The sequence below is a fragment of the Pholis gunnellus genome (genome assembly GCF_910591455.1).
Source record: "Pholis gunnellus genome assembly, chromosome: 7".
Taxonomy (NCBI): Eukaryota; Metazoa; Chordata; class Actinopteri; order Perciformes; family Pholidae; genus Pholis; species Pholis gunnellus.
In genome coordinates, this window is record NC_136533.1 from 21,583,582 (window position 1) to 21,606,740 (window position 23,159).

At 42.1% G+C, this 23,159-nt stretch overlaps 7 protein-coding genes across 7 annotated transcripts; 6 read left to right on the forward strand and 1 right to left on the reverse strand.

The window, feature by feature from the left end:
- The first annotated feature begins 105 nt into the window (after nucleotides 1–105).
- exosc6 (exosome component 6) lies at nucleotides 106–1,592 on the forward strand. Its single transcript, XM_079163702.1, has 2 exons — nucleotides 106–406; nucleotides 881–1,592. The coding sequence occupies exons 1-2, from the start codon at nucleotides 129–131 to the stop codon at nucleotides 1,425–1,427; spliced, it is 825 nt and encodes a 274-aa protein (XP_079019828.1). The 5' UTR covers nucleotides 106–128; the 3' UTR covers nucleotides 1,428–1,592.
- A 1,925-nt stretch (nucleotides 1,593–3,517) lies between these two features.
- Nucleotides 3,518–3,829, forward strand: LOC306698683 (histone H4; the record flags this gene model as incomplete). The annotated part of the gene is made up of 1 exon (XM_079163115.1): nucleotides 3,518–3,829. The coding sequence occupies one exon, from the start codon at nucleotides 3,518–3,520 to the stop codon at nucleotides 3,827–3,829; it is 312 nt and encodes a 103-aa protein (XP_079019241.1).
- A 3,533-nt stretch (nucleotides 3,830–7,362) lies between these two features.
- LOC306698678 (histone H1-like) lies at nucleotides 7,363–7,989 on the forward strand (the record flags this gene model as incomplete). Its single annotated transcript, XM_079163110.1, has 1 exon — nucleotides 7,363–7,989. The coding sequence occupies one exon, from the start codon at nucleotides 7,363–7,365 to the stop codon at nucleotides 7,987–7,989; it is 627 nt and encodes a 208-aa protein (XP_079019236.1).
- Nucleotides 7,990–9,728: 1,739 nt separating this feature from the next.
- Nucleotides 9,729–10,123, reverse strand: LOC306698681 (histone H2B 1.2-like; the record flags this gene model as incomplete). The annotated part of the gene is made up of 1 exon (XM_079163113.1): nucleotides 9,729–10,123. One exon carries the CDS (start codon nucleotides 10,121–10,123, stop codon nucleotides 9,743–9,745), a length of 381 nt encoding a protein of 126 aa, XP_079019239.1. The 3' UTR covers nucleotides 9,729–9,742.
- Nucleotides 10,124–15,523: 5,400 nt separating this feature from the next.
- LOC306698675 (histone H3.2) lies at nucleotides 15,524–15,934 on the forward strand (the record flags this gene model as incomplete). Its single annotated transcript, XM_079163106.1, has 1 exon — nucleotides 15,524–15,934. One exon carries the CDS (start codon nucleotides 15,524–15,526, stop codon nucleotides 15,932–15,934), a length of 411 nt encoding a protein of 136 aa, XP_079019232.1.
- A 2,869-nt stretch (nucleotides 15,935–18,803) lies between these two features.
- On the forward strand, nucleotides 18,804–19,167 carry LOC306698682 (histone H4; the record flags this gene model as incomplete). The annotated part of the gene is made up of 1 exon (XM_079163114.1): nucleotides 18,804–19,167. One exon carries the CDS (start codon nucleotides 18,804–18,806, stop codon nucleotides 19,113–19,115), a length of 312 nt encoding a protein of 103 aa, XP_079019240.1. The 3' UTR covers nucleotides 19,116–19,167.
- A 2,823-nt stretch (nucleotides 19,168–21,990) lies between these two features.
- Nucleotides 21,991–22,587, forward strand: LOC306698679 (histone H1-like; the record flags this gene model as incomplete). The annotated part of the gene is made up of 1 exon (XM_079163111.1): nucleotides 21,991–22,587. The coding sequence occupies one exon, from the start codon at nucleotides 21,991–21,993 to the stop codon at nucleotides 22,585–22,587; it is 597 nt and encodes a 198-aa protein (XP_079019237.1).
- Between the last annotated feature and the right edge of the window lie 572 nt (nucleotides 22,588–23,159).

Genomic DNA, 23,159 nt, shown 5'->3' on the forward strand with positions numbered 1-23,159 from the left:
CTGATGTAGTTCCCTTCACTGCCACGCAATAGCGGAACCTTTATTCGACTTGCTGTGTTTCCTGGGGGACAGGATTTATGCCGGTCTTTTTCAGACGCTGCTCATTTTGAACCAAACATCCATGCGCCATGCCGACTGACACCAAACGTGTACGCGGCCCAGAAGCGTCTCAGAGTCCGTCTCTGTTTTTGTGCAAACCTGCGGACGCTCTTCCCTCGCACGGCCCGAGAGCGGACGGTCGTCAGCGGGACCAAGTGGACGTGCGGCCCGTGTTTGTCCGGTGCGGGCTGGTGAGCCAGGCTAAAGGCTCCGCGTACATCGAGGCTGGAAACACCAAGTTGATGTGCTGCGTTTACGGCCCCAGAGAAACGGAGCGGAAAGATGAGACCGATATGAAATGTGGAAGGTATGTAGGGATTTCGTTCATGTATTTATTTGTTTTGGCTTTATTAATTTATAACACAGTAAGTACACGTGTTAAAACGAGACTTACACATTCTGTCGGAATTCATAAACAGTAACACTCGGTGTTGTATGAGGAGCAGCGTATGTCAGCTGAATGTTAACGTTAGCTCACATTAGCAAACTTCAGATGGTCAGTTCAAGTATTCAACAGAAGTTAAATACTCGTGCTTAAAATAAGAACTTATTTCCAACGTTGTACAAAAGACAAAATAAGCGTTACCACTAATAATGCTTTCACATATGCCATTTTCAATCATGCAAGTCTGTTTAGCCAGGTTTGCCCTCAAGCATCTGCATCCCTACTTACATACTATGCATTTGAAGTGGACACTGATGTTTGTGATGGGGTTCTACAGGAAGAGAGTACACGAAGACAACAAAGCTTTATTATAATAGTATTTCTCTGTGTATCCAGGTTGACTACTGACATGCGCTTCGCTCCATTCTCCTGCCCGGAGAGGGGCTCCTGGATTCAGGGGAGCCAGGACAAGGACCTCTCCCTGATGCTGCACGAGAGTCTGCAGCCAGCCGTGTGCCTCCACAAATACCCCCGCTCTCAGGTCGAGGTCAACGTGATGGTTCTGGAGAACAGCGGTTCTGTTCTGGCCCACGCGATCACGTGCGCTTCGCTCGCCCTCGCAGACGCAGGGATCGAAATGTACGACCTGGTGCTCGGCTGTTCCATACGCCAGGATGGCGCCTCTTACGTGGTCGACCCTTCTTACGCGGAGGAAAACAGCTGCGGCTCAGTCAGCGGCGAGAACCAGGGCGGTCTAACCGTCGCGTTCCTCCCCAGCCTGAACCAGGTTTCTGGGCTGCAGTCGGATGGAGAAATGGCTGAAGAGACTCTGACAGCCGGGGTGCGGACCTGCATTGAGGGATGCTATAAACTGTACCCGGTCATCCAACAAGCCCTGTCCAGGGCTGTGCGCAGGGCTGCACCCCCACCGTCAGAGAGCTGAGAGACTCTCTAACCAATAACTGCTCAGTTCAAAGCTTTTCTATTTTACAATTTACAGTCCTTACTTTGAGAACATAACCCATGTTTCTATGTTTGCTGGTATGTTCTTGAAATGGAAATGTTGAAGGTAGTGTGTTTTCTATTAAATCACTTGTCAATGCGCTTATATGGTCGATTCTGTATTTGGGTTATGAAACTTCATATTTGCCTGACATTTGGGAAGGAGAACACACTTTGTAGGTTGGATTAATGAGGTTGCTCATCTGGGATGGTTCCTGAATGTATTGTCATGGTGCAAACTACTAAGTGGAAAATAACTAAAGAAATGCACTCGTGTGAAAATTTGGCAGGAGTCATATAAACATCCCAGATGGATTTGGTCAACATAAGATCTCCATCTCAGCTGTTGCTCTGCCATCAGCTTTGCAGGAGTTGCTGTGTCGTGAGAAATAACCTCAATGCCACTAGAGGTCCCCCTACCTACGGTCCAGTCACCCAATGGCTTGTGGGTATCTGTTTTTTTGTTTTTAACCATGTAGGTTTTATATTTGTAAAATGTCCTCAAGCCAAGAAAAGCATTTTTCTTTTCTTTTTTCAATATCTGATGTCATCACAATGTTAACGACCCCATTTTTCACAATTTAGAAATGAAATAGCAATTATCCTCTAATGTGAGTAGATGCCACATACCGCGCTGGTCAAAGTAAAATACGCGCGCGGCTGTTTGATTTTCGCACGCGCATGGATCTCATTTGTGCTCTCGGATTTTGACAGTGATTTGCCTTCATACCTATGCACTGGCAACAACCTTAACCCCATTCCATGAAGAAGGATTTTATCTCCTGTATCAGTCTTTTTCTGAAAAACAACAAAATGGACTCCCGAACATGGGAGTTGACCACACCCGTATCCCTCAAAATCTTAACAGGTACCTTAGTGTCCTGCTTCCAGTGGTCCGCCTCAGTACATGTCGTCCCCGGGGCCCCCTTACCTAGAAAACCCCCAAACCGAACAGAGGACTCCACACCACCATCTTTGTGAAACACAAGCTCACCGGGCAAGCTCTTATGAATGAGTACATACTCATCAGCCAATCCCGCAGCCTGAGTGGCAGTTGTAATCTTACCCTCATATGTGGCAACTCGACTGGGCAAAGAGTTCTTAAACCGGTTCCAAGAAGACCAAATGGCACAGGTACAATTTTCAGCAGCGTACCTTTAGCGCAATGATCCAGAAACCCTTCACCCGTCATAATAGACTAGGTCTAGGCGTTGCCCAGGTCAACTAGTGAACAAAAGAGAGAATGATATGTCTCCCAAATTAATGTGGAAGGCCCCCCTCTACCTCGACTGCTTATCCCAAACTAAACTACCTCACTGAAACATTTAACCAGTAGCCCAGCAAGCTGGTTACTCACTTGAAAGCTCTGGATGTGGCCCCAAGACGACTGCTCTGACCACATTAAAAAAAAACTAGCTCAAAGGGACCACGTTGCTATATCCACCCAGGGACACGCCACAAAAGCCAAAACTTGAAAACAGTAGAGGACCATGCAATCCCTGCTGACGGCTCACACCTGTCCACTCGTGTCAACACACTCTGGCTGCAGGACCAACTTCTCCCGACTGAAAGAGGCCCCACTTATCACTAACCGGGCTGCACGGCCATGACAAAAAAAGATGGAGATGCACACAACCATTTAAAGTCAACATTAAAGGAAAGCTTTAACTAACTGCGGCTTGTGGAGTCAGTGAGTTCAGCAGTGTAGGTGGGTGCACTAGTGGAAATTCTCCTGGTGGAGATCAGCTGCTGATATGTCTACAGTCACACCATGACTGTCATTGATACTGTTAGTATAACTTAAAATACCTTATTGAGTCTTCTACCAAAGTTGGGGCACGTGCGTCCCTGATTAATGCTCTTGGTCAACGGGTGGCGCTGATGCAACAAAGACTGTAATAATCAACCGCCAAAAATCCAAAAGAAGAAGAGAAGCCCCGCCTCTGCCTTCTATCACGTCCTCAGACAGGGTTTAAATATCAGTGAACCATCAGTATATTTCATCTTGTTGTTAGACTTCAACCAGTGAAAATGAGCGGAAGAGGAAAAGGAGGAAAAGGACTCGGCAAAGGAGGCGCTAAGCGTCACCGTAAAGTGCTCCGTGATAACATCCAGGGAATCACCAAGCCCGCTATCCGCCGTCTGGCTCGCCGCGGTGGAGTGAAGCGTATCTCCGGTCTGATCTACGAGGAGACCCGCGGTGTGTTGAAGGTCTTCCTGGAGAACGTGATCCGTGATGCCGTCACTTACACCGAGCACGCCAAGAGGAAGACTGTGACCGCCATGGATGTGGTGTATGCTCTGAAGAGACAGGGACGCACTCTGTACGGCTTCGGCGGTTAAACTCTAATCACACGTTGGTTATAAACAAAAGGTCCTTTTAAGGGCCACACACTTCCTCAATAGAGAGCTGGTATCCTGGAGAAGAACGCAGGTCACGGCTACCATTTTTAAGTGGGCTGTATACCCTGTGAAAACACTATTTACTTACGGTGCCAGCAGGTCAACTAGGTTCTGAGTTAAGTGTTTAATAAAGGAAGAAATGCTGCAACCCAAAGTTGTACGGATGAAACAATCCATGAGCATGTTGGTGTTATCTAGTTTGTGAAGCAGTTATTGTAATATGAGGCTGAACTTTAGTTTGGTTTTGGGCCATTTTTACTGATTGTCCAGGTTTGTTTTTTGAAAAAAAAAAAATATATATATATATTTTTATATATATATATAAATAAACCAGACTTTAATTTATGAAATCATTGCTCCAGCTTCAGTTTTATTTCAAGATGAGCTGCGAGTCGGAAGCAAACACATCTGCTGTTATGTCAGTAATGATTAGGAAGTTGCAGTACTACCCACAAAGCATTTACTCTTCATCTCAGCTGTCAAATCAGGTTTATTTGTACAGCCCAATATCACAAATCAAGTCTTCTGTATTGGGCCACAGACACACAATATAGATACTTCTAGTAAAGCTTGAGCACACTGACGAGATGTATTCCTGTTACTACAAATGTACTACCTAATCTGTGTTTTGTATTATAAACATTTCTCAACATAGAATGTGAAATAATACATTTTAAACCGTACCTCTTCAGGTCAGTGCATCATGAATCCATTCAACAAGAGGGTATGTTTTTATCCATTTTAATGCAATTAAATGTATTTTAACACCACTGCCCCAGAAATACAAAGCAATGATATGTACAGTATTATATAACCACAGGTAGAAGTAATGTACACTGATACAACAGGTCCAAAGTTTGGAACTGAATACTTTGTTTGTAAAATAAGGCTCTGATACAAGTATCAATGAAACAGTGTTACTGTAACATTTGAAGCACTACGTTGCTCTCCCAGACAGAATGCATTTATTTGTCATTGTGTTTCAAAAATATTGACTATTTCTATTAAAAGCTATCAGCAGAGGACATGTTCACAGTGAGCAGCTCTGATAGGAAGTCTGGCTGAACTGCACCATAAGCCTCGACCATCATCAGTGTGTTTGCTGCTCCCACAATAACTTCAGCTTATTACAAACTGATCAACATCAGACGTGACCCAAACGACGACTTGCAGGCAAGTAACGGATATATACAATCTGGCATTCTGACTTTTATTTCGGGGACCAACTTCCAACGTCCACGCGTGTTCCCACAAAGTCCGTAAGGGCAGGGCTGTCTGCCAAATAGTCGAGTCCTTGAGGGCGCCTTTGCAAACATTTCGATTTTTTTTTAACATTAAACGTGCTGAGGAAAACAACGGAAACAGCAAGCTGAACAAATGAACCAACAGGTGCAAATCCTGAGCAGATCTGGGGGACAGCCAGCAGCCATATCACACTCCCAAATGGGTGAGTTTCAACGTGAGATCTATTTGGGTGAGGCCGGCCCACATACCACACACCATGAGATATGCAGCATATGTTGATGTCATTTGCCCAAAACAACCTCAATAGTGAGGCACCGTTCCACATGAGAAGGCTGTGAAGAGCTCAGAGGGCTGAATGGGATATCAAATGTTGAGCAGCAGAGGGCGCTCTTTGACCAGATAACACATGGGTCAGTAAGATGCCACATCAGCAGAACAGAGCTTGAATACAGGTCTGAAAAGTGTAGGAATTTGTACCCTTCTTTTGACTCTAAAAGTATGGCTCGTTGGTCTAGGGGTATGATTCTCGCTTAGGGTGCGAGAGGTCCCGGGTTCAAATCCCGGACGAGCCCACATTTTGAACAATTGGGCTTCAATGTGATCGAACACATGAAACAATAACCAGATGAAGCTCAAAAACGATTGAATTGTGTTACAGTGACGGTATCCATTGGAGCTCACTTGCTAACAGTGCAAATTTACAGTGTGTGCAAACTGTTGCCAAACACATTTGATGCTCGAGTTAGAGCCATCAAGCAACCAAAGTTTTCTTCATGTTGATGTTAATGTTGATCAACCTTTATTGACAGTCATTGAATTGTACACATCAAGGCACACAGAAAAAAATTGCTTCCGAGTACCAGAATATGTGACAGTGTACTTGATCACTACTAGGACTTGAACCACTGACCCTCAGATTGTCATGTCATGTCCCTAAGGACTGAGCTACCACACGTTATTGTGCCTCCAGCAGTACTCTGATTGAAATATAATTATACAGGAATACAATTTGTACAAAGATATATGTGTGAAATAAAATATGAAATATAGTGCAGAAAAAATATATAACATAGTGCAAAAAATGCCTGTTCCTGTTCACGTAAAGAACAAATATGTCAGCCAACACTTATTACAATTACAGTTTTTAAAAAAATTGCTACGACACTAAAATTACGTATAAACCACAATTATATCATATTATTACGTTACACCTGCGACCTGGCCAAACACCTGATTGCTTGATTGTTGACTCATCAATCAGGCTGTAGGCACTTTAAAAAGACCACAGGTGAGTATTTGTGTATACAACAACAATGGAAGCCAACATCAGTTTGTAAAAACATGCATAAGAAACATGCATAAGTCTCCACAAATGAATTAGCTGCGTCTATATTATATTTAGAATAAACTCTGTTCTGATTTGAAGTGAATCAACGTGTTTGATTTTACAATGTAAAGAAATAAATGTTTTCATGTGCAGTACTGCTAGTCTTGTGTGTTGTGTTTGGTCAATATATTCATATAATTCAAGATATATTAGTACAGTTGTAATGGTAATAGATTGTACATTATAATGATTGCAGTAAAAATAATATAGTAACCATCATAATATTCAAGATAACTTAAATACAGCAAAGAGGAGCGAGGCACAAAGACCTCTGCCCCCAGGAAGTCTGGCTGAACTGCACCATAAGCCTCGACCATCATCAGTGTGTTTGCTGCTCCCACAATAACTTCAGCTTATTACAAACTGATCAACAACAGACGGTTGTTTTTACATCGAGACTCTTAACAAACATGTGGACCAGTTGGAAAACCACTTTTGATGGAGCTCTGATGCATTTTAAATCATTTTTAGAGAGAAATGAGTGGGAAAAGCCGCTGATCAGTGCTGTCCACGGCGGTGAGGAGGTGAGGTTTGGAGGCTCCTCAAACAGAACACAGAGATCATCAGAGCTCTACATGACTTCAATATGAAGAGACACTAGTCCGCTACCGGCTCCCTTCACCGTCAGCCTTCAGTACTTCTTCCACATGTAGTTTTGAGTCTTTATCAGTGAAGAGAAAACACAAGTGACTCTGCTTTCAGACCGCACTGAGGAGTCCCGGGATGGGTTGAGTCTCCACGGTTCTCATGGTGTGTTTAAGTCCAGCCCCCTGCTCTGAGCTCTTCATCAGTCAGTCAGACTCTCGTGTTCTCGTGACTACAAACACATCAACGATAGAAAATGTCAGAAGCAGCTCCAGCTCCAGCTCCAGCCCCCGCGGCGCCAAAAGCAGCCAAGAAGAAGGCGTCCAAGCCGAAGAAGGCTGGTCCCAGCGTCGCTGAGCTCATTGTTAAAGCTGTGGCCGCATCCAAGGAGCGGAACGGCGTGTCTGCTGCCGCCGTCAAGAAGGCTCTGACAGCCGGAGGATACGATGTGGAGAAGAACATCTCCCGCGTCAAGACCGCCATCAAGAGCCTGGTGGCTAAGGGGACTCTGGTCCAGACCAAGGGGACCGGGGCCTCAGGCTCCTTCAAGATAAGCAAGACGGATGTCGAGAAACCGGCAAAAAAAGCCGCTCCTACAGCTAAGAAACCCGCAGCAAAGAAACCCGTAGCGGCGAAAAAGGCCAAGACAGCAAAGAAACCAGTAGCCGCTAAGAAATCACCCAAGAAGGCAAAGAAACCCGCAGCGGCCAAGAAACCCGTCAAGAGCCCAAAGAAGGCAGCCAAGAGCCCCCAAAAGGCGACCAAGAGTCCCAAGAAGGTGGTCAAAAAGGCCCCCGCAGCCAAGGCCCCTGCAGCCAAGAAAGCCCCCGCAAAGAAGGCTGCCAAGCCCAAAGCCAAGAAAGCAGCACCCAAGAAGAAGTGAGCTGTTCTCAGTCTGAAGTACCAACGCTCCTATAAAAGGCTCTTTTAAGAGCCACCCACATCTTCCTTAAGAGCATTTTCCTGTTTGTTCTTAATGTTATTATAACAAGCTTTGTATTAGAATATAGAGAAAAAAGACAAGTAAACAAGGGTTATTCAGTAAGTCACCTCATTTATTACAATGATAGAAAAATAACAAATGTTCCAGTTTTTTCATAAGTTATTAAGCAGACATAACTGTTACTTTTTAAGGGAGAAACATGATACATTTAAGGACATTCCATTGCTCATCGTTACACACTACTTAACAAGTAGCAAATAGTAAAATGTAACAATTCTAAAAACATACATGCATACAGGAGGAGAATGAAGTAGCAAAAACGAATCCACTTCTAAGGAGAGACAGACATATTAGACACTAACTAGTTTGTATTCATGTTTTCCTGTATGACCGATTGTAGGTGGAAACAAGACGAAACCTAAATGTCAGTGTTTTAAATCCAGTTTACAGTAAACGTGAGCAGCTGCATCAACTTATCTGTCTGGAAGTTGAAGATTGAGCTGCATAACATGATAAATGTGCTGCAAAGCTTCACAGGAGAGAGAAAGTGATAAACCTGCCACAGATAGAATATAACTAATACTTGCTCTGTAAAACCAGATATTTATCATATACATTATTAATAATTATCAATTTAAAAAATATAATAAAAGCAATCATATCATGCACATAATGTAAAATAGAAATAAAAACCGATTAAAATAAGGGATGTATAATCATATGTAAAAGCATGAATGTTATTCACAGGTGTCAATGTAGGAAAAACAATACACAGAGAAACCAGATCTCAGACAGTTAGTGGCTGGATGTCTTCAGGAGAATCCACTGAACTTCAAAGTTTACTAAGCACCTACATTAAGATCCTAATTAACATCCTAAAATCCTTTACTTCTTTCAAGATATTTTCGGCCATCAGCCTCATAAAGCAGGTTATAGTAACATCTGTTAAATGTAACTTAGTGATCCGTATCTCACACACAGACGACCATCAACAGGTCTTTGATCTACAGACGTAAATGTAACGTTACTGACCAAGTTCAGCCCTTCTGGCATCAGTGCTTAATATTCTACAGACATGCAGTTTGTGCTGTAAACATGTTCAGCAGATATCAGCAGAAAACAATCATTGAATGATCATTTAATACAAGACAGAACCTGTAAAGTAGAAGAGCACCTCACAAGAAAGTAGAAAATGACCTGACTCAAAGTCAGATGTGTAACGTCATCTCTCTGTGGTTCCTCCTCATGGACTGAAACAAGAACTGAAGTAGTGAAAGTTGTCCCAAAGATGGCGCTCACACCTAAAAAGTGACATCACTCTATATATTGGCCCTGAATCAGATGTTCCATCTCTTTTATCTACAAGATCTTAGTGTCAGAAAGCTGCTGTCCTTTCTCTGGATGTTGAGTTGATTAAAAAATATTACGTATATATAATTATTATAATCCTTATATTATTATTGCAAGGATTTTAGAGTGTTCTTTGGAAAATGTGAGAAATTTATAGATTTCTATAAATAAATGACATGACTGCATAAACTCTAAAATTAACCATTTGACTTCTATGCAAAACAGCAGCCATTACTCTTGTCTGAGTTTACCAACAAACACTTTCTGTATTTAGAGGAAATGTCTTCAGATGAAGTGTGTGGCTCTTAAAAGAGCCTTTGTGTTGTTGGTCTCCATCGGGTGTTTACTTGGAGCTGGTGTACTTGGTCACGGCCTTGGTTCCCTCAGACACCGCGTGCTTCGCCAGCTCACCGGGCAGCAGCAGGCGGACAGCGGTCTGGATCTCCCTGGAAGTGATGGTGGAGCGCTTGTTGTAGTGAGCCAGACGAGAGGCCTCACCGGCGATGCGCTCAAAGATGTCGCTCACGAAGCAGTTCATGATGCCCATGGCCTTGGAGGAGATGCCGGTATCGGGATGGACCTGCTTCATCACCTTGTACACGTAGATGGCGTAGCTCTCCTTCCTGCTCTTGCGCCTCTTCTTGCCGGTCTTGGTGGCGGTCTTAGAGACGGCTTTCTTGGAGCCCTTCTTGGGCGCTTTGACGTTGACGTTGGCGTCAGGCATGATTCGCGATTTCTTCTATGTCGGAAGATACTTCCAGAAGCACAGGATGGTCTATATATATCAACTTGATGCAAATTGCACTGTGCTGTTGCTTGCACAGGATTGGCTGCCTTCTGAGCGGTACTGAGCATGCGCCAAAGACCTACACTTTCCTGTGAGCAGATGTCTCTAGTGTTTGAGTGACTAAATTACTGTCGGTGATACAAAGTCATAAAACATACAGGTTTACATCAATCTAGAGAGAACAAATAGGGGAACAGTGATTTATTGTCTGACAGGAACAGTAAGTAAGGCAAAAACAGTTGCAGCTTATTATAATAGTGTAATTATGAGACATGAAAACTATAAAATATAATTGCTTGTAACAAATTAGAGTCATTTAATCAGTTTAATTGAAAGTAAAAACTATAATTGGATATGTGTATATGTAAAGTTTTGTCTTTGGCCAAAGCAATATTTTTGATTTAGATCAAGTCAAAATTTTAGCTTTCAACCAAATTGAAAATATAACTTTCTAAAATATAACTTTCTAAAAGAATTACATGTAAGAAATTAGAATAATTTTTTTAAGTTAGTCCAAAGTATCATTTTTGTCAGTGCACTTCTCCCAGACCTCTCTTATGGCTGCAAGTTTGTCTGTCACACGCCTTGCAGGTCTTGACTCGTGATTATTAAATCGTATCGTCACATCATTGCACGGAAAATCGCCCTTCCACTCTCTGCATCCCAAAGAGATGCAGCCTCGCCTCGGGACCGATACACACACACCTGCTAATGTTAGCAGCTCGATGTAGGCACGCAGGTCAATCATCCTGGTCATCCATCCTCTTCCAGTTGTCTGGGGTTACTGTCATCTGCAGCACCCTTATAGCCTCTGACTCCATTCCCCATTAGTAAACAATGCTTTCAAGAAATGTTTATTCTCTCTGATCTTGTTTGTATTTTGTCTGTGAACTTCAGCCAGGTGTGTGGTCGTGGAGGGGAGATGCTGCATATTCGCGAGAAAGTTTTCATTTTCCCTGAGTTCAATCAGTAGCACACGTAATCTCAATGTCTTGTGTTTATGTGTGTGTGTGTGTTGTTGTGGTGTGTTTTTTTCTGTAGTATAAAAATGATTTTATAACTGCCGGGTCAAAAATTACCCCTAAGACAAGACCCTGTTGGTGTACAGCTTTTATGGAAATATGAACAAAAGCAATGTTGAACTTGTTCTCATGTTGGGGTCATTCTAGGAAAAGTAATTGAATTTCAAGTTGAAAAAAGATCATTAAGGGGGTTTCCTATGCTGTTAAACATAGTGGCGACCCCTAAGATGACACAAGGGTTAAAAGAGCCTTTGAGGTTCTGGTTCTGGTTCCAGCAGTCAGAGAGGCTCCAGGTTTACTTGGCGGCCTTCTCGGGCAGCAGAACAGCCTGAATGTTGGGCAGCACGCCGCCCTGAGCGATGGTCACTCCGCCCAGTAGTTTGTTGAGCTCCTCATCGTTGCGGACAGCCAGCTGCAGGTGACGGGGGATGATACAAGTCTTCTTGTTGTCGCGCAGCGTTTACAGCCAACTCCAGGATCTCAGCGGTCAGGTACTCCAGCACAGCCGGCAGGTAGACGGGGGCGCCGGCACCGACACGATGCGCATAGTTTCCTTTGCGCAGCAGCCTGTGAACACGACCGACTCGGAACTGAAGTCCAGCACGAGAGGAGCGAGTCTTGGCCTTAGCTCTGACTTTTCCTTTAACATTTATTTACTTCCGCAGAAGACAAAATTCAACCCATTAACTGCCTTCTGATCTTTTTCTGCACCCTCAGCAATAAGTCAAATGACTGTGTGATTTAATTAATTTTAATTTAGAAACACTCTTTTGACATTACAGTATGTAGGCTACTAAGCTCAGAATGCTCATTACTAGAAAAGGGATATTAAAATTACCAGGAAAACATCCACCCTAAATCATAAAAACACATTTCCTCAAAACAATTTAGGAGGAAAAACAGGGAGGGTGGGTACAGTGAAAAGGTGCGTAGGACTGGGTGACTCAACAGTGACAACAGAAATTATAAAATTACACAAAGGAAAACACATACTTGCAGAAGTCAACGCATAAACACATTAATTGCCTTCTGCAATTCTGTATGAACATGCAAAATAACTTCATACAAGAAGATATTTACGTCAGCAAAACTTTTATTTCAATGGTAAAAACAACACTAGCTGGGTAACTCAGGATGCCTCAGTGTTCTACGACTGAGAAGGTCTTTCGTTCCAGCAGCTGTCCGATTTTTTAATGAACACCTTTAGAGGTTTCTATCCTTCTGATGTCAATCATGTTTTATACAGCATTGTCTGGTATTATTTATTCTTTGTAATGTGTCTTTGTCTGTTGTGTACTGTGTACTGTGTCGTCTGTATGAGTCTTTGGGTGGCAAATGAGTTTCCCCACTGGGGATTAATAAAGTGTTTTGTTAGTGAAAGAGGACACAGACTAGACTGAACTCAATAGACTTAAAATCAAACAAAGTGTTTATTCATAACAGGAGTATTCTGACGCAGCAGATCAATACGAGCTCGGACCTAAATCAAAACTATCTGTGAAAGCAAAGAAAAAGGCGCTCCCCAAGGGGGGGCTCAAAACTATATAGTCCTTAAGGGCATTTTGTGATTGGTTGACTATTGGTGGAGGCGGCGCTTGGTTTAAACTTTCTGAGAGCCTCATTGGTGCACAGGACGCCTGTCCTCACCGGCACTCGGATTGCTGCTCCAGCGATGAGTCTTGTCAGTGTGTGAGTGTGCTTAGAGAGTTCATTCTAAAGCCAAGGTCGCTTAACTACTTCTTAGTCAAAACTGTTATTTTGTACCAGGCAGTGGCAAGACCGGGGAGTACCTGGCTCCTGTTTTGTATTAGATAATGAGGGGGCCCTGCGCAGGTGGAATACACTGCCTCACTCTGACTTTACACTTAGAGACATATTATGATTACTGCACATAGCATATGGTTTAAGCTTCACTAAATGTGTTTACGAATATATAGAAGTGTTTACAAATATATAGCAGTCTTTACAAATATATAAAAGTGTTTTCAAACATATAAAAGTGTTTTCAAATATATAAAAGTGTTTTCAAATATATAAAAGTGTTTTCAAACATATAAAAGTGTTTTCAAATATATAGCATATTGTTTAAGCTTATTCTTAATGTGCTTGCAGTTTCTAATTCTAATTCTAATAACGTTATAATATTAACAGAATGCAACGTGTCTTAAATGTTACACCTTTCCAATAAATCACCACCGTAACGAGGTTTAGGGCCGTGTGTGACCTGTGACCAGGAACAACCCGAAAAATATACATTGAGCCGCCCTATGGGCCCACCGCTCGGAGGGGGGATTGGGTAAAAGGGCTAAAGGGGATTGTTTCTTGTGTGAGTTTTCATGTGTGCCTTTAGAGTTGCTTTGCGCTTAAATCCTTTATCACAAACTGAGCAGCTGAAAGATTTCTCTCCTGTGTGGATTCTCATGTGTGTCTGTAAAGTTGAACACTGGCTAAAAGATTTCTCACAAACTGAGCAGCTGAAAGGTTTCTCTCCTGTGTGGATTCTCATGTGGGTCTGTAAATTTGAACACTGGCTAAAAGATTTCTCACAAACTGAGCAGCTGAAAGATTTCTCTCCTGCGTGGATTCTCATGTGTCTCTGTAAAGTTGAACACTGGTTAAAAGATTTCTCACAAACTGAGCAGCTGAAAAGTTTCTCTCCTGTGTGGATTCTCATGTGTCTCTGTAAAGTTGAACACTGGTTAAAAGATTTCTCACAAACTGAGCAGCTGAAAGATTTTTCTCCTGTGTCTCTTCAGAGTTCCTCTGGTGCTAAATGTTTTCTCACACTCGGAGCATCTAAAACATTTCTCACCAGCACTAAATCTAGAATCACTGACATGGACTTCATCAGGTTTCAAAGAGTTTAAACCTGACTGAGGTTCTCTGGTCTCCTTCCAATCATCAGTGTCAGAAGAGTCTCCAGTCTTCTCATCAGTATCAGGTCCTTGATGTCTATCTGGATCTGAGTTTCTGTCTGGTTCAGGTCCTCCACAGTCGTCTCCATCAGCTTCTGTTTCCATCTGTTCAGTTTGTCTTTGATGAAGCTGTGAGGACTGAGCTTCCTCTTCATCATCTTCACTCTTCACAGGAGTGAATGAGAACTTGACATCAGCCTCCTCCAGCCTTTGAAGCTGCTCTCCCTCCTGACTGGTGCAGAGGTCCTCCTGGTCCTCTTTAATGTGTGGGGGCTCTGGGTCCTCCTGGTCCTCTTTAATGTGTGGGGGCTCTGGGTCCTCCTGGTCCTCTTTAATGTGTGGGGGCTCTGGGTCCTCCTGGTCCTCTTTAATGTGTGGGGGCTCTGGGTCCTCCTGCTCCTCTTTAATGTGTGGGGGCTCTGGGTCCTCCTGGTCCTCTTTAATGTGTGGGGGCTCTGGGTCCTCCTGCTCCTCTTTAATGTGTGGGGGCTCTGGGTCCTCCTGGTCCTCTTTAATGTGTGGGGGCTCTGGGTCCTCCTGGTCCAGACTGGAGCTCCACTCCTGCTGCTCAGGGGGAACCTCTTCTTCAACCACCAACAGCTGGACGTCTGCTCTGTGTAACCGAAGCTGAGGGTTTAAAACAGCGTCCAGTAGTTTCCGTTGTCGCTCGTTCTCCTCTTTTACAGCAGAGAGTTCCTCCTCGTGCTCTGCTATCGTTCTTTCAAACAGACCAAATATCTCTTCCGCAGCCGCAGTTAGTCGCTGGTTGACTAAATATCTCAGCATTTGGACTTTAGACATTTTCACTAAACCACTGAAAACCTCCGGGTTTTTCTCTGCCACTCACCGTTAGATGCTTTTAGAAAATAAATGTTGACCAACAACCGAAACCCTCTGTTATATGTCCGCGGAGCGCGTGGGACGGTTCCTGACAAACAGACCAAGCAGAAAGGAGGCTTTCTGCAGAAGAACAGAGGGCGGACCACTCTTCTTCTTCTTCTTCTTCTTCTTCTTCTTCTTCTTCTTCTGTTGTTTGAGGTTTATTGGCGGTTGGCAAACAACGAATTGGTGCATTACCGCCACCAACGGGTATGGAGTGTGGATCAGGATGTCTATTAGGCTACTTATACAAATACAATTCAAAAGGAAAACAAAAACAAAACAAAACAAAACAAGGGCGGACCACTCTATATTTTGGCAGACAATTTGAAAGCATTTTCCGCCAATGAGCAGCGGAGACTCGGGCGGTGGGTCGCTGCTCTGCGGGGCTGAGCTCCAGGAGGAGCCCCTCACCAATCAGGAGCCGGAGGTCTGAGCTGCGTCACCATTTCACAGTTTAAGAGCAGCGTGTCTCCTCTTTGACTGCATGTTTGTCCTTATCAGAGAAAGAAGAAGAAGTCATGGCAAGAACCAAGCAGACCGCTCGTAAATCCACCGGAGGCAAAGCCCCCAGGAAGCAGCTGGCCACCAAGGCTGCCCGTAAGAGCGCCCCGGCCACCGGCGGCGTGAAGAAGCCTCACCGTTACAGGCCCGGTACCGTGGCTCTGAGAGAGATCCGTCGTTACCAGAAATCCACGGAGCTGCTGATCCGCAAGCTGCCCTTCCAGCGTCTGGTGAGAGAAATCGCTCAGGACTTCAAGACCGACCTGCGCTTCCAGAGCTCCGCTGTGATGGCTCTGCAGGAGTCCAGTGAGGCTTACCTGGTCGGCCTGTTCGAGGACACCAACCTGTGCGCCATCCACGCCAAGAGGGTCACCATCATGCCCAAAGACATCCAGCTGGCTCGTCGCATCCGCGGAGAGCGAGCTTAAGCTGTCTGCTGATCCACAAACCACAACGGCTCTTTTAAGAGCCTCCTCACTCTCTCTGAAGAGCTCATTCCTCTTCTGCAAACTCATGTTTCACCATAAATGACAACTCCTCAATTAAATCATTCTGTACTAGTATTCTAAAACTTAAATAATTTGACGGTTACATCCCCGAACCTCTTAAATACAGAATCTGTTTGATTAATTTGTACTGTTCACGTTATATAATAAACAATGTCAGTTTAGGAGTATTACTTAATGTCATTGGTCTACTCTTGTTAATATAAATGTATTCTGCTACGTGTGAGTTCGTAGTTCATAGCCGATGCTGCCTAAACGCAGTTAACTTTGTCTCATTGAATGAACACGTGTAACACAATTCAACCCCGAACATCACTTTGTTACATCACAGTACTTGAATAATGAAAATTAAATAAAGGAAGTCCAGAGTCGGAAATAGAGATTCCTCACCTTCAAAGTAAAAGTTGCGTGTTTGCTCCATCGATCAATTTAAAGAAAGCTAAATGAAATGCATAAACAAATATTAAATGAATAAATATTGAACATAATATTTAAAGGTGAGTAAAGTGCCAGTGGTCGTAAAAAACTGAATTATTTGTATGTATTCATTATATTTATGTATGTAAATAAAGGCTTAAACTATGTGGGTGAATGTTTCAGGCTGTAGTGTTGAGACGTGTGAGAGTCTGACTATGAAAAGTTGATTTACTCTGAACTTTTACTTTATTGCTGAATCTGTTGTCATGACAAATGATGCCACTAAGCTGTCCCATGTGAAATCCTTCAAGTTTATTTCCTGTTTGCACTTTTAACTATTCTACATAAAATAAAAAGAATGAATAATAACAATCCTTTTGCAGGATTGTCCTCTGGGCTGTGTATAGAATGCTTCAACATGACTTTCCACCTCATAAAAGTCACGTTCAAGCATTCTCAAATGAACAGTGCCAACCCAAACTTTAAACAGTGTTTTCATACGGCAGTCTAACAGGGTGCACATGTTCCTGCTCACTACAATGGTCTGTATTACAATACATTACAATACGTATTAACAATAGCAATAACATATTATTAAAGAGAATTACACAAGTGTAACAACCTCTCTTATATACAGTCTTTGGTAACAACATCCTAAGATGAAAAACAAAATAAAATATCATGAAACATTTAAAAGATAAAGTGTTCAACTAGAACACTAACACTTGGTGTGTATCGCTACACGAATGGAAACAAAATATGTTACTGAGTGAATTGATCAAAGGTTTGAATATTATTAATATCTTGATGTTTCCCTGATTAGTATCATAAAATAAAACACATCACTGGAGATATTTAAAATGTAATCTGCAACTATATGTTTACTGTTGATATACTGTCAGTGGGGAACCAGCTGAGATAGTCTGAAGAATATCATCTTATTTAATGTATCCTGCTGAGAGACTAAATCTTAAAAGTATGCAGGAATGATGGATAGAAAGCTAAATGTCTTCTTTATAGCTTTATATATAATATATCTAATATATAGTACAGTGTAGATCTAGAAACTGTCCATATATATTTACATGATCTTATATTATCTTCACACGTTTACACCAATAGGGCCCCATTGTATGAGTCAGTTTGAGGTGCAGGCTGCACTATAGTTCCCTGTTCAGGGCTGGGACACCAGAGGGTGAAGTGAACAGTCAGATAACCTTATGATAAGATAACAGTCTTTGGTACATATAGATGACTTTCTTTTGTGATCAGTATCAGTCTCCTTACTATCATAATGACATGTATACACATGGCTTTTGGATTTTTAGTTTCCGATTCACTTTCCGCTTATAATTCTTGTTTGTATAACTGTATACATTTAAAAGATGAACAAAGGAGTCAATGAAACATTTGCTTTATTTGAGGGAATAACTGCTTTGGTAACATTCTTCTTATTATTATTATTTCCAGAGATACATGTGATAAGGCAGACACTGTCCCTTTTGGAGAAGCCTCCATATTCACTATTTGCGGTTTTGAGGAGAATCCAAACATCAACCAAAAAAACTCATTCAGCTGTAAAATATTTGATACAACTGTCCATTTCAAAAACACATTACATTTAGGAAAAACCTGGTTGTGCTTTGTTCTACCTCGGGTACTGGTAGCGATACAACTAAATTGGGAACAGAAGCTGATCAGGGCCGGAAACAGTCAAGGTCAGGAAGTGAAGTTATCTGAAACGAGAGAAAACATAACTTACAGAACTAGACGAGGTGTTACGATGTCATATATGAATGTAAACTGACGCTTTAATATAGTATAATATATCAAAATAAACACCATAAAACAGATACAAAATATCCACAAACAGAAAAATATCTGCCTCTACGAACATCTCATGAAGGGCAGCAGATTGTCTGAACTTCAAACTGTATAAGAGCTCACTGTGTTCTACCATTTACTGACTGCACACATGTCTATTGTTATTCTGCAGTCACACTGTGTTAACATGGTTCACATTGAGTTGGCTCTTCTCAACATGTGTTCATGCTCGTGAGACTATACTACAGACAGATTGCTAAATTAATATCTGCTGATATGTCTACACAGAGTCACATCATGATTGTCCTCAATATTGTACTTCAGTAATTATAAAGTACATTGTTGAGTATACAACTTGTTTTGCTTGACTTTCAGCAACAAGCAGTAGGAGACAGCAGGTGGCGCTAACGCGTTTAATGATCACCCTTCAGTTAAATCCAAAGAAGAAGAGAAGCCCCGCCTCTGTCTTCTATCACGTCCTCAGTCAGGGTTTAAATATCAGTGAACCAGCAGCATCATTCATCTTGTTGTTAGACTTCAACCAGTGAAAATGAGCGGAAGAGGAAAAGGAGGAAAAGGACTCGGCAAAGGAGGCGCTAAGCGTCACCGTAAAGTGCTCCGTGATAACATCCAGGGAATCACCAAGCCCGCTATCCGCCGTCTGGCTCGCCGCGGTGGAGTGAAGCGTATCTCCGGTCTGATCTACGAGGAGACCCGCGGTGTGTTGAAGGTCTTCCTGGAGAACGTGATCCGTGATGCCGTCACCTACACCGAGCACGCCAAGAGGAAGACTGTGACCGCCATGGATGTGGTGTATGCTCTGAAGAGACAGGGACGCACTCTGTACGGCTTCGGCGGTTAAACTCTAATCACACGTTGATTATAAACAAAAGGCCCTTTTAAGGGCCACACACTTCCTCAATAGAGAGCTGGTATCCTGTGAGTCCAAAGTAAACTGAAACATTGTATCTTTAGTAGCATCATTACTTCAAGAGAAGTGATCGCTGCTTCATATGTTCTGTTGCAGATGAGAAAGCTGTAGATCAGGTTCAAGTCTGCTGATATCAGTTATTGAAACTTGTTGCTGGATGCTTTGACTGATTTAGTTCTGTATGATTCTGTCTGTAATATTCTTGTTAGTGTTGCATAATATTGGGGAAACACTGTTTAAATGAGGCGCCATGGTGACCCGGTCGTCGCAGACACTTATACCCGATACAGTTGTGTTCTTGATTTTAAGTCCTTTAGTGACACATACTGAACAACCAGGTGAGGTCATGTGATTTCATTTGCGTACCAATGACATCACTTCCAAAATGGCTGCCTGGCTGGTCTTAATGCTTTGATAACACGTCCTACATTAAAACTAAACTCTTCTAACCAGGTTTATCAAACTAATTTGTCTAAAAAGTTATGAAAATATTGTAACATACGTCTAATCACAATTTTAAACTTATAATTGTCTTAGAAAAAATAGTAATGAGCTGTTCAATTGATTTAACTTATTCAATTATTTTAATTAAAATGTGTCCTTTTTTAATTCAAGACATTTAAACAAAAAGTATTAGTCAACTCAGTAAATAAAACAAGATGATCAGATGTTTTGTCTTGTAAAACAAATCTGAAACTGATTTTCTGGTTAAATCTAACTATAAATAATAATTTAATGTGTGGAAATGCAACACATATTTGTTACCAATCAAAAAATAGGCGAAGTTGATTAGTTTTTAAATGAGGAAAACATCTATATGTAAATGCCCAATGTGACATATATGTAACATTTCAGATCTTTGGCGCTAGGGGTTAGTATTTAAAACATATTTGCTCCATTTAGTCTGTTTTTTATCCCCTATAATATTCCTTTAAGGAAACATGTTTGGGTTCATATGGGTCATGTAACTAAAAATGTAGTGAAAGAGAACAAAACGAGCCAGATAACTTATCATGATGAACAACGTGCTTCTAGACTGTTACAGAGCTCAGTAGGTCTGGTCCAGGCTCCAAGGTTTAAAGTAAATGATCACTTCGTAATGTGGTCTGTTTCATCAAAAATAACATTTGCAACTCTGTATCGTAAGTTTCAAGCTGTGGAGAATGAGCTGCACCATCGAGCAGACTGACACACAGCGACATGGAAGTTAAACATGAAAGGAAGGAACAGAAATCAGATCCTTGGAGGGAAATGGACTTAAGATCTGAGTCTCAGCTCCAGAACAGCGTCCTCACACAGCGCATCATGTGTCATCACTGTGCCTGTAATATGTGAGGCCTATGTGTATTTATACATTCTGTAAACCTGTTGTACATGAATAAAGCTTTTTCTAAAGGACATACAAACTGTAAAGAACACCAAAGAGAGTTTTACTGTTGTGAAGAGCACAGCAGGACAGCTTGTTTTGTTTGCAGCATGAAAGAGTTTTTAATTAATCTCATGTTTTATGTGCTGTTCACAGTTGATCTACCAGAGAAATGTGAATTGTAACGTTTGTTTACCAGATGCATTGTTGTTGTTGTTGTTGTAAATAAATATGCACCGTTGATCTTTTAACTCTTTCAGCAATAAAATACATCTTATTTGTATTTGTTGTTTCCACATCACAACTTAGCTCATGGTCATCAATGGGATCATGTGAGGAGCCCCTGAATGCACCATGTTCTGCTGTTTCTCATTCTAGTTTACTTGTTAATTGCTTCTAAATGTTTGCAGTGTGTTGTTCAGTACAGACCTCTGAGTTTTTACTGACTTTCCTAAACAGGAAATCTACTGCTGGCAAAAGTCCAGCTCTGGGTAGAATAATGTGCATTTAAGTTTGCAGACTCACACAAGCTAAGAGTTGGAACTGAATCACTTTGAATGATTATTGTATTGAATGTTATAACCATAATAATTCGAATCATATTTAGAATATTATTAACAATAATATGTAATAATTAATTAGTATTTGACAGTTTATAATTAATCATAATAAATTATAAAAATGTGTTTTATTCATCAAAATAAAAATCTCCATCGTGCTCACTTTAATTAATCATCAGAATCATCTATCAGTGAAACATTGTTACTGTAACATTAAAAGCCAATTACTTAATTTATTTGTCATTGTGTTTCAAAAATATTGACTATTTCTATTAAAAGCTATCAGCAGAGGACATGTTCACAGTGAACAGCTCTGATAGGAAGTCTGGCTGAACTGCACCATAAGCCTCGACCATCATCAGTGTGTTTGCTGCTCCCACAATAACTTCAGCTTATTAAAAACTGATCAACAATAGACGGTTGTTTTTACATCGAGACTCTTAACAAACATGTGGACCAGTTGGGAAACCACTTTTGATGGAGCTCTGATGCATTTTAAATCATTTTTAGAGAGAAATTAGTGGGAAAAGCCGCTGATCAGTGCTGTCCACGGCGGTGAGGAGGTGAGGTTTGGAGGCTCCTCAAACAGAACACAGAGATCATCAGAGCTCTACATGACTTCAATATGAAGAGACACTAGTCCGCTACCGGCTCCCTTCACCGTCAGCCTTCAGTACTTCTTCCACATTTAGTTTTGAGTCTTTATCAGTGAAGAGAAAACACAAGTGACTCTGCTTTCAGACCGCACTGAGGAGTCCCGGGATGGGTTGAGTCTCCACGGTTCTCATGGTGTGTTTAAGTCCAGCCCCCTGCTCTGAGCTCTTCATCAGTCAGTCAGACTCTCGTGTTCTCGTAACTACAAACACATCAACGATAGAAAATGCCGGCAGAAGAAGTTCCAGCTCCAGCCCCCGCGGCGCCCAAAGCAGCCAAGAAAAAGGCGCCCAGGCCGAAGAAGGCTGGTCCCAGCGTCGCTGAGCTCATCGTTAAAGCTGTGGCCGCATCCAAGGAGCGGAACGGCGTGTCTGCTGCCGCCGTCAAGAAGGCTCTGACAGCCGGAGGATACGATGTGGAGAAGAACAACTCCCGCGTCAAGACCGCCATCAAGAGCCTGGTGGCTAAGGGGACTCTGGTCCAGACCAGGGGGACCGGGGCCTCAGGCTCCTTCAAGATAAGCAAGACGGCTGTCGAGAAACCGGCAAAGAAAGCCGCTCCCAAAGCCAAGAAGCCCGCAGCTAAGAAACCCGCAGCGGCCAAAAAGGCCAAGACAGCGGCAGCAAAGAAACCAGTAGCTGCTAAGAAATCACCCAAGAAGGCAAAGAAACCCGCCAAGAGCCCAAAGAAGGCAGCCAAGAGCCCCAAAAAGGCCACCAAGAGTCCCAAGAAGGTGGTCAAAAAGGCCCCTGCAGCCAAGAAAGCCCCCGCAAAGAAGGCTGCCAAGCCCAAAGCCAAGAAAGCAGCACCCAAGAAGAAGTGAGCTGTTCTCAGTCTGAAGTACCAACGCTCCTATAAAAGGCTCTTTTAAGAGCCACCCACATCTTCCTTAAGAGCATTTTCCTGTTTGTTCTTAATGTTATTATAACAAGCTTTGTATTAGAATATAGAGAAAAAAGACAAGTAAACAAGGGTTATTCAGTAAAAGTCACCTCATTTATTACAATGATAGAAAAATAACAAATGTTCCAGTTTTTTCATAAGTTATTAAGCAGACATAACTGTTACTTTTTAAGGGAGAAACATGATACATTTAAGGACATTCCATTGCTCATCGTTACACACTACTAAACAAGTAGCAAATAGTAAAATTTAACAATTCTAAAAACATACATGCATACAGGAGGAGAATGAAGTAGCAAAAATGAATCCACTTCTAAGGAGAGACAGACATATTAGACACTAACTAGTTTGTATTCATGTTTTCCTGTATGACCGATTGTAGGTGGAAACAAGACGAAACCTAAATGTCAGTGTTTTAAATCCAGTTTACAGTAAACGTGAGCAGCTGCATCAACTTATCTGTCTGGAAGTTGAAGATTGAGCTGCATAACA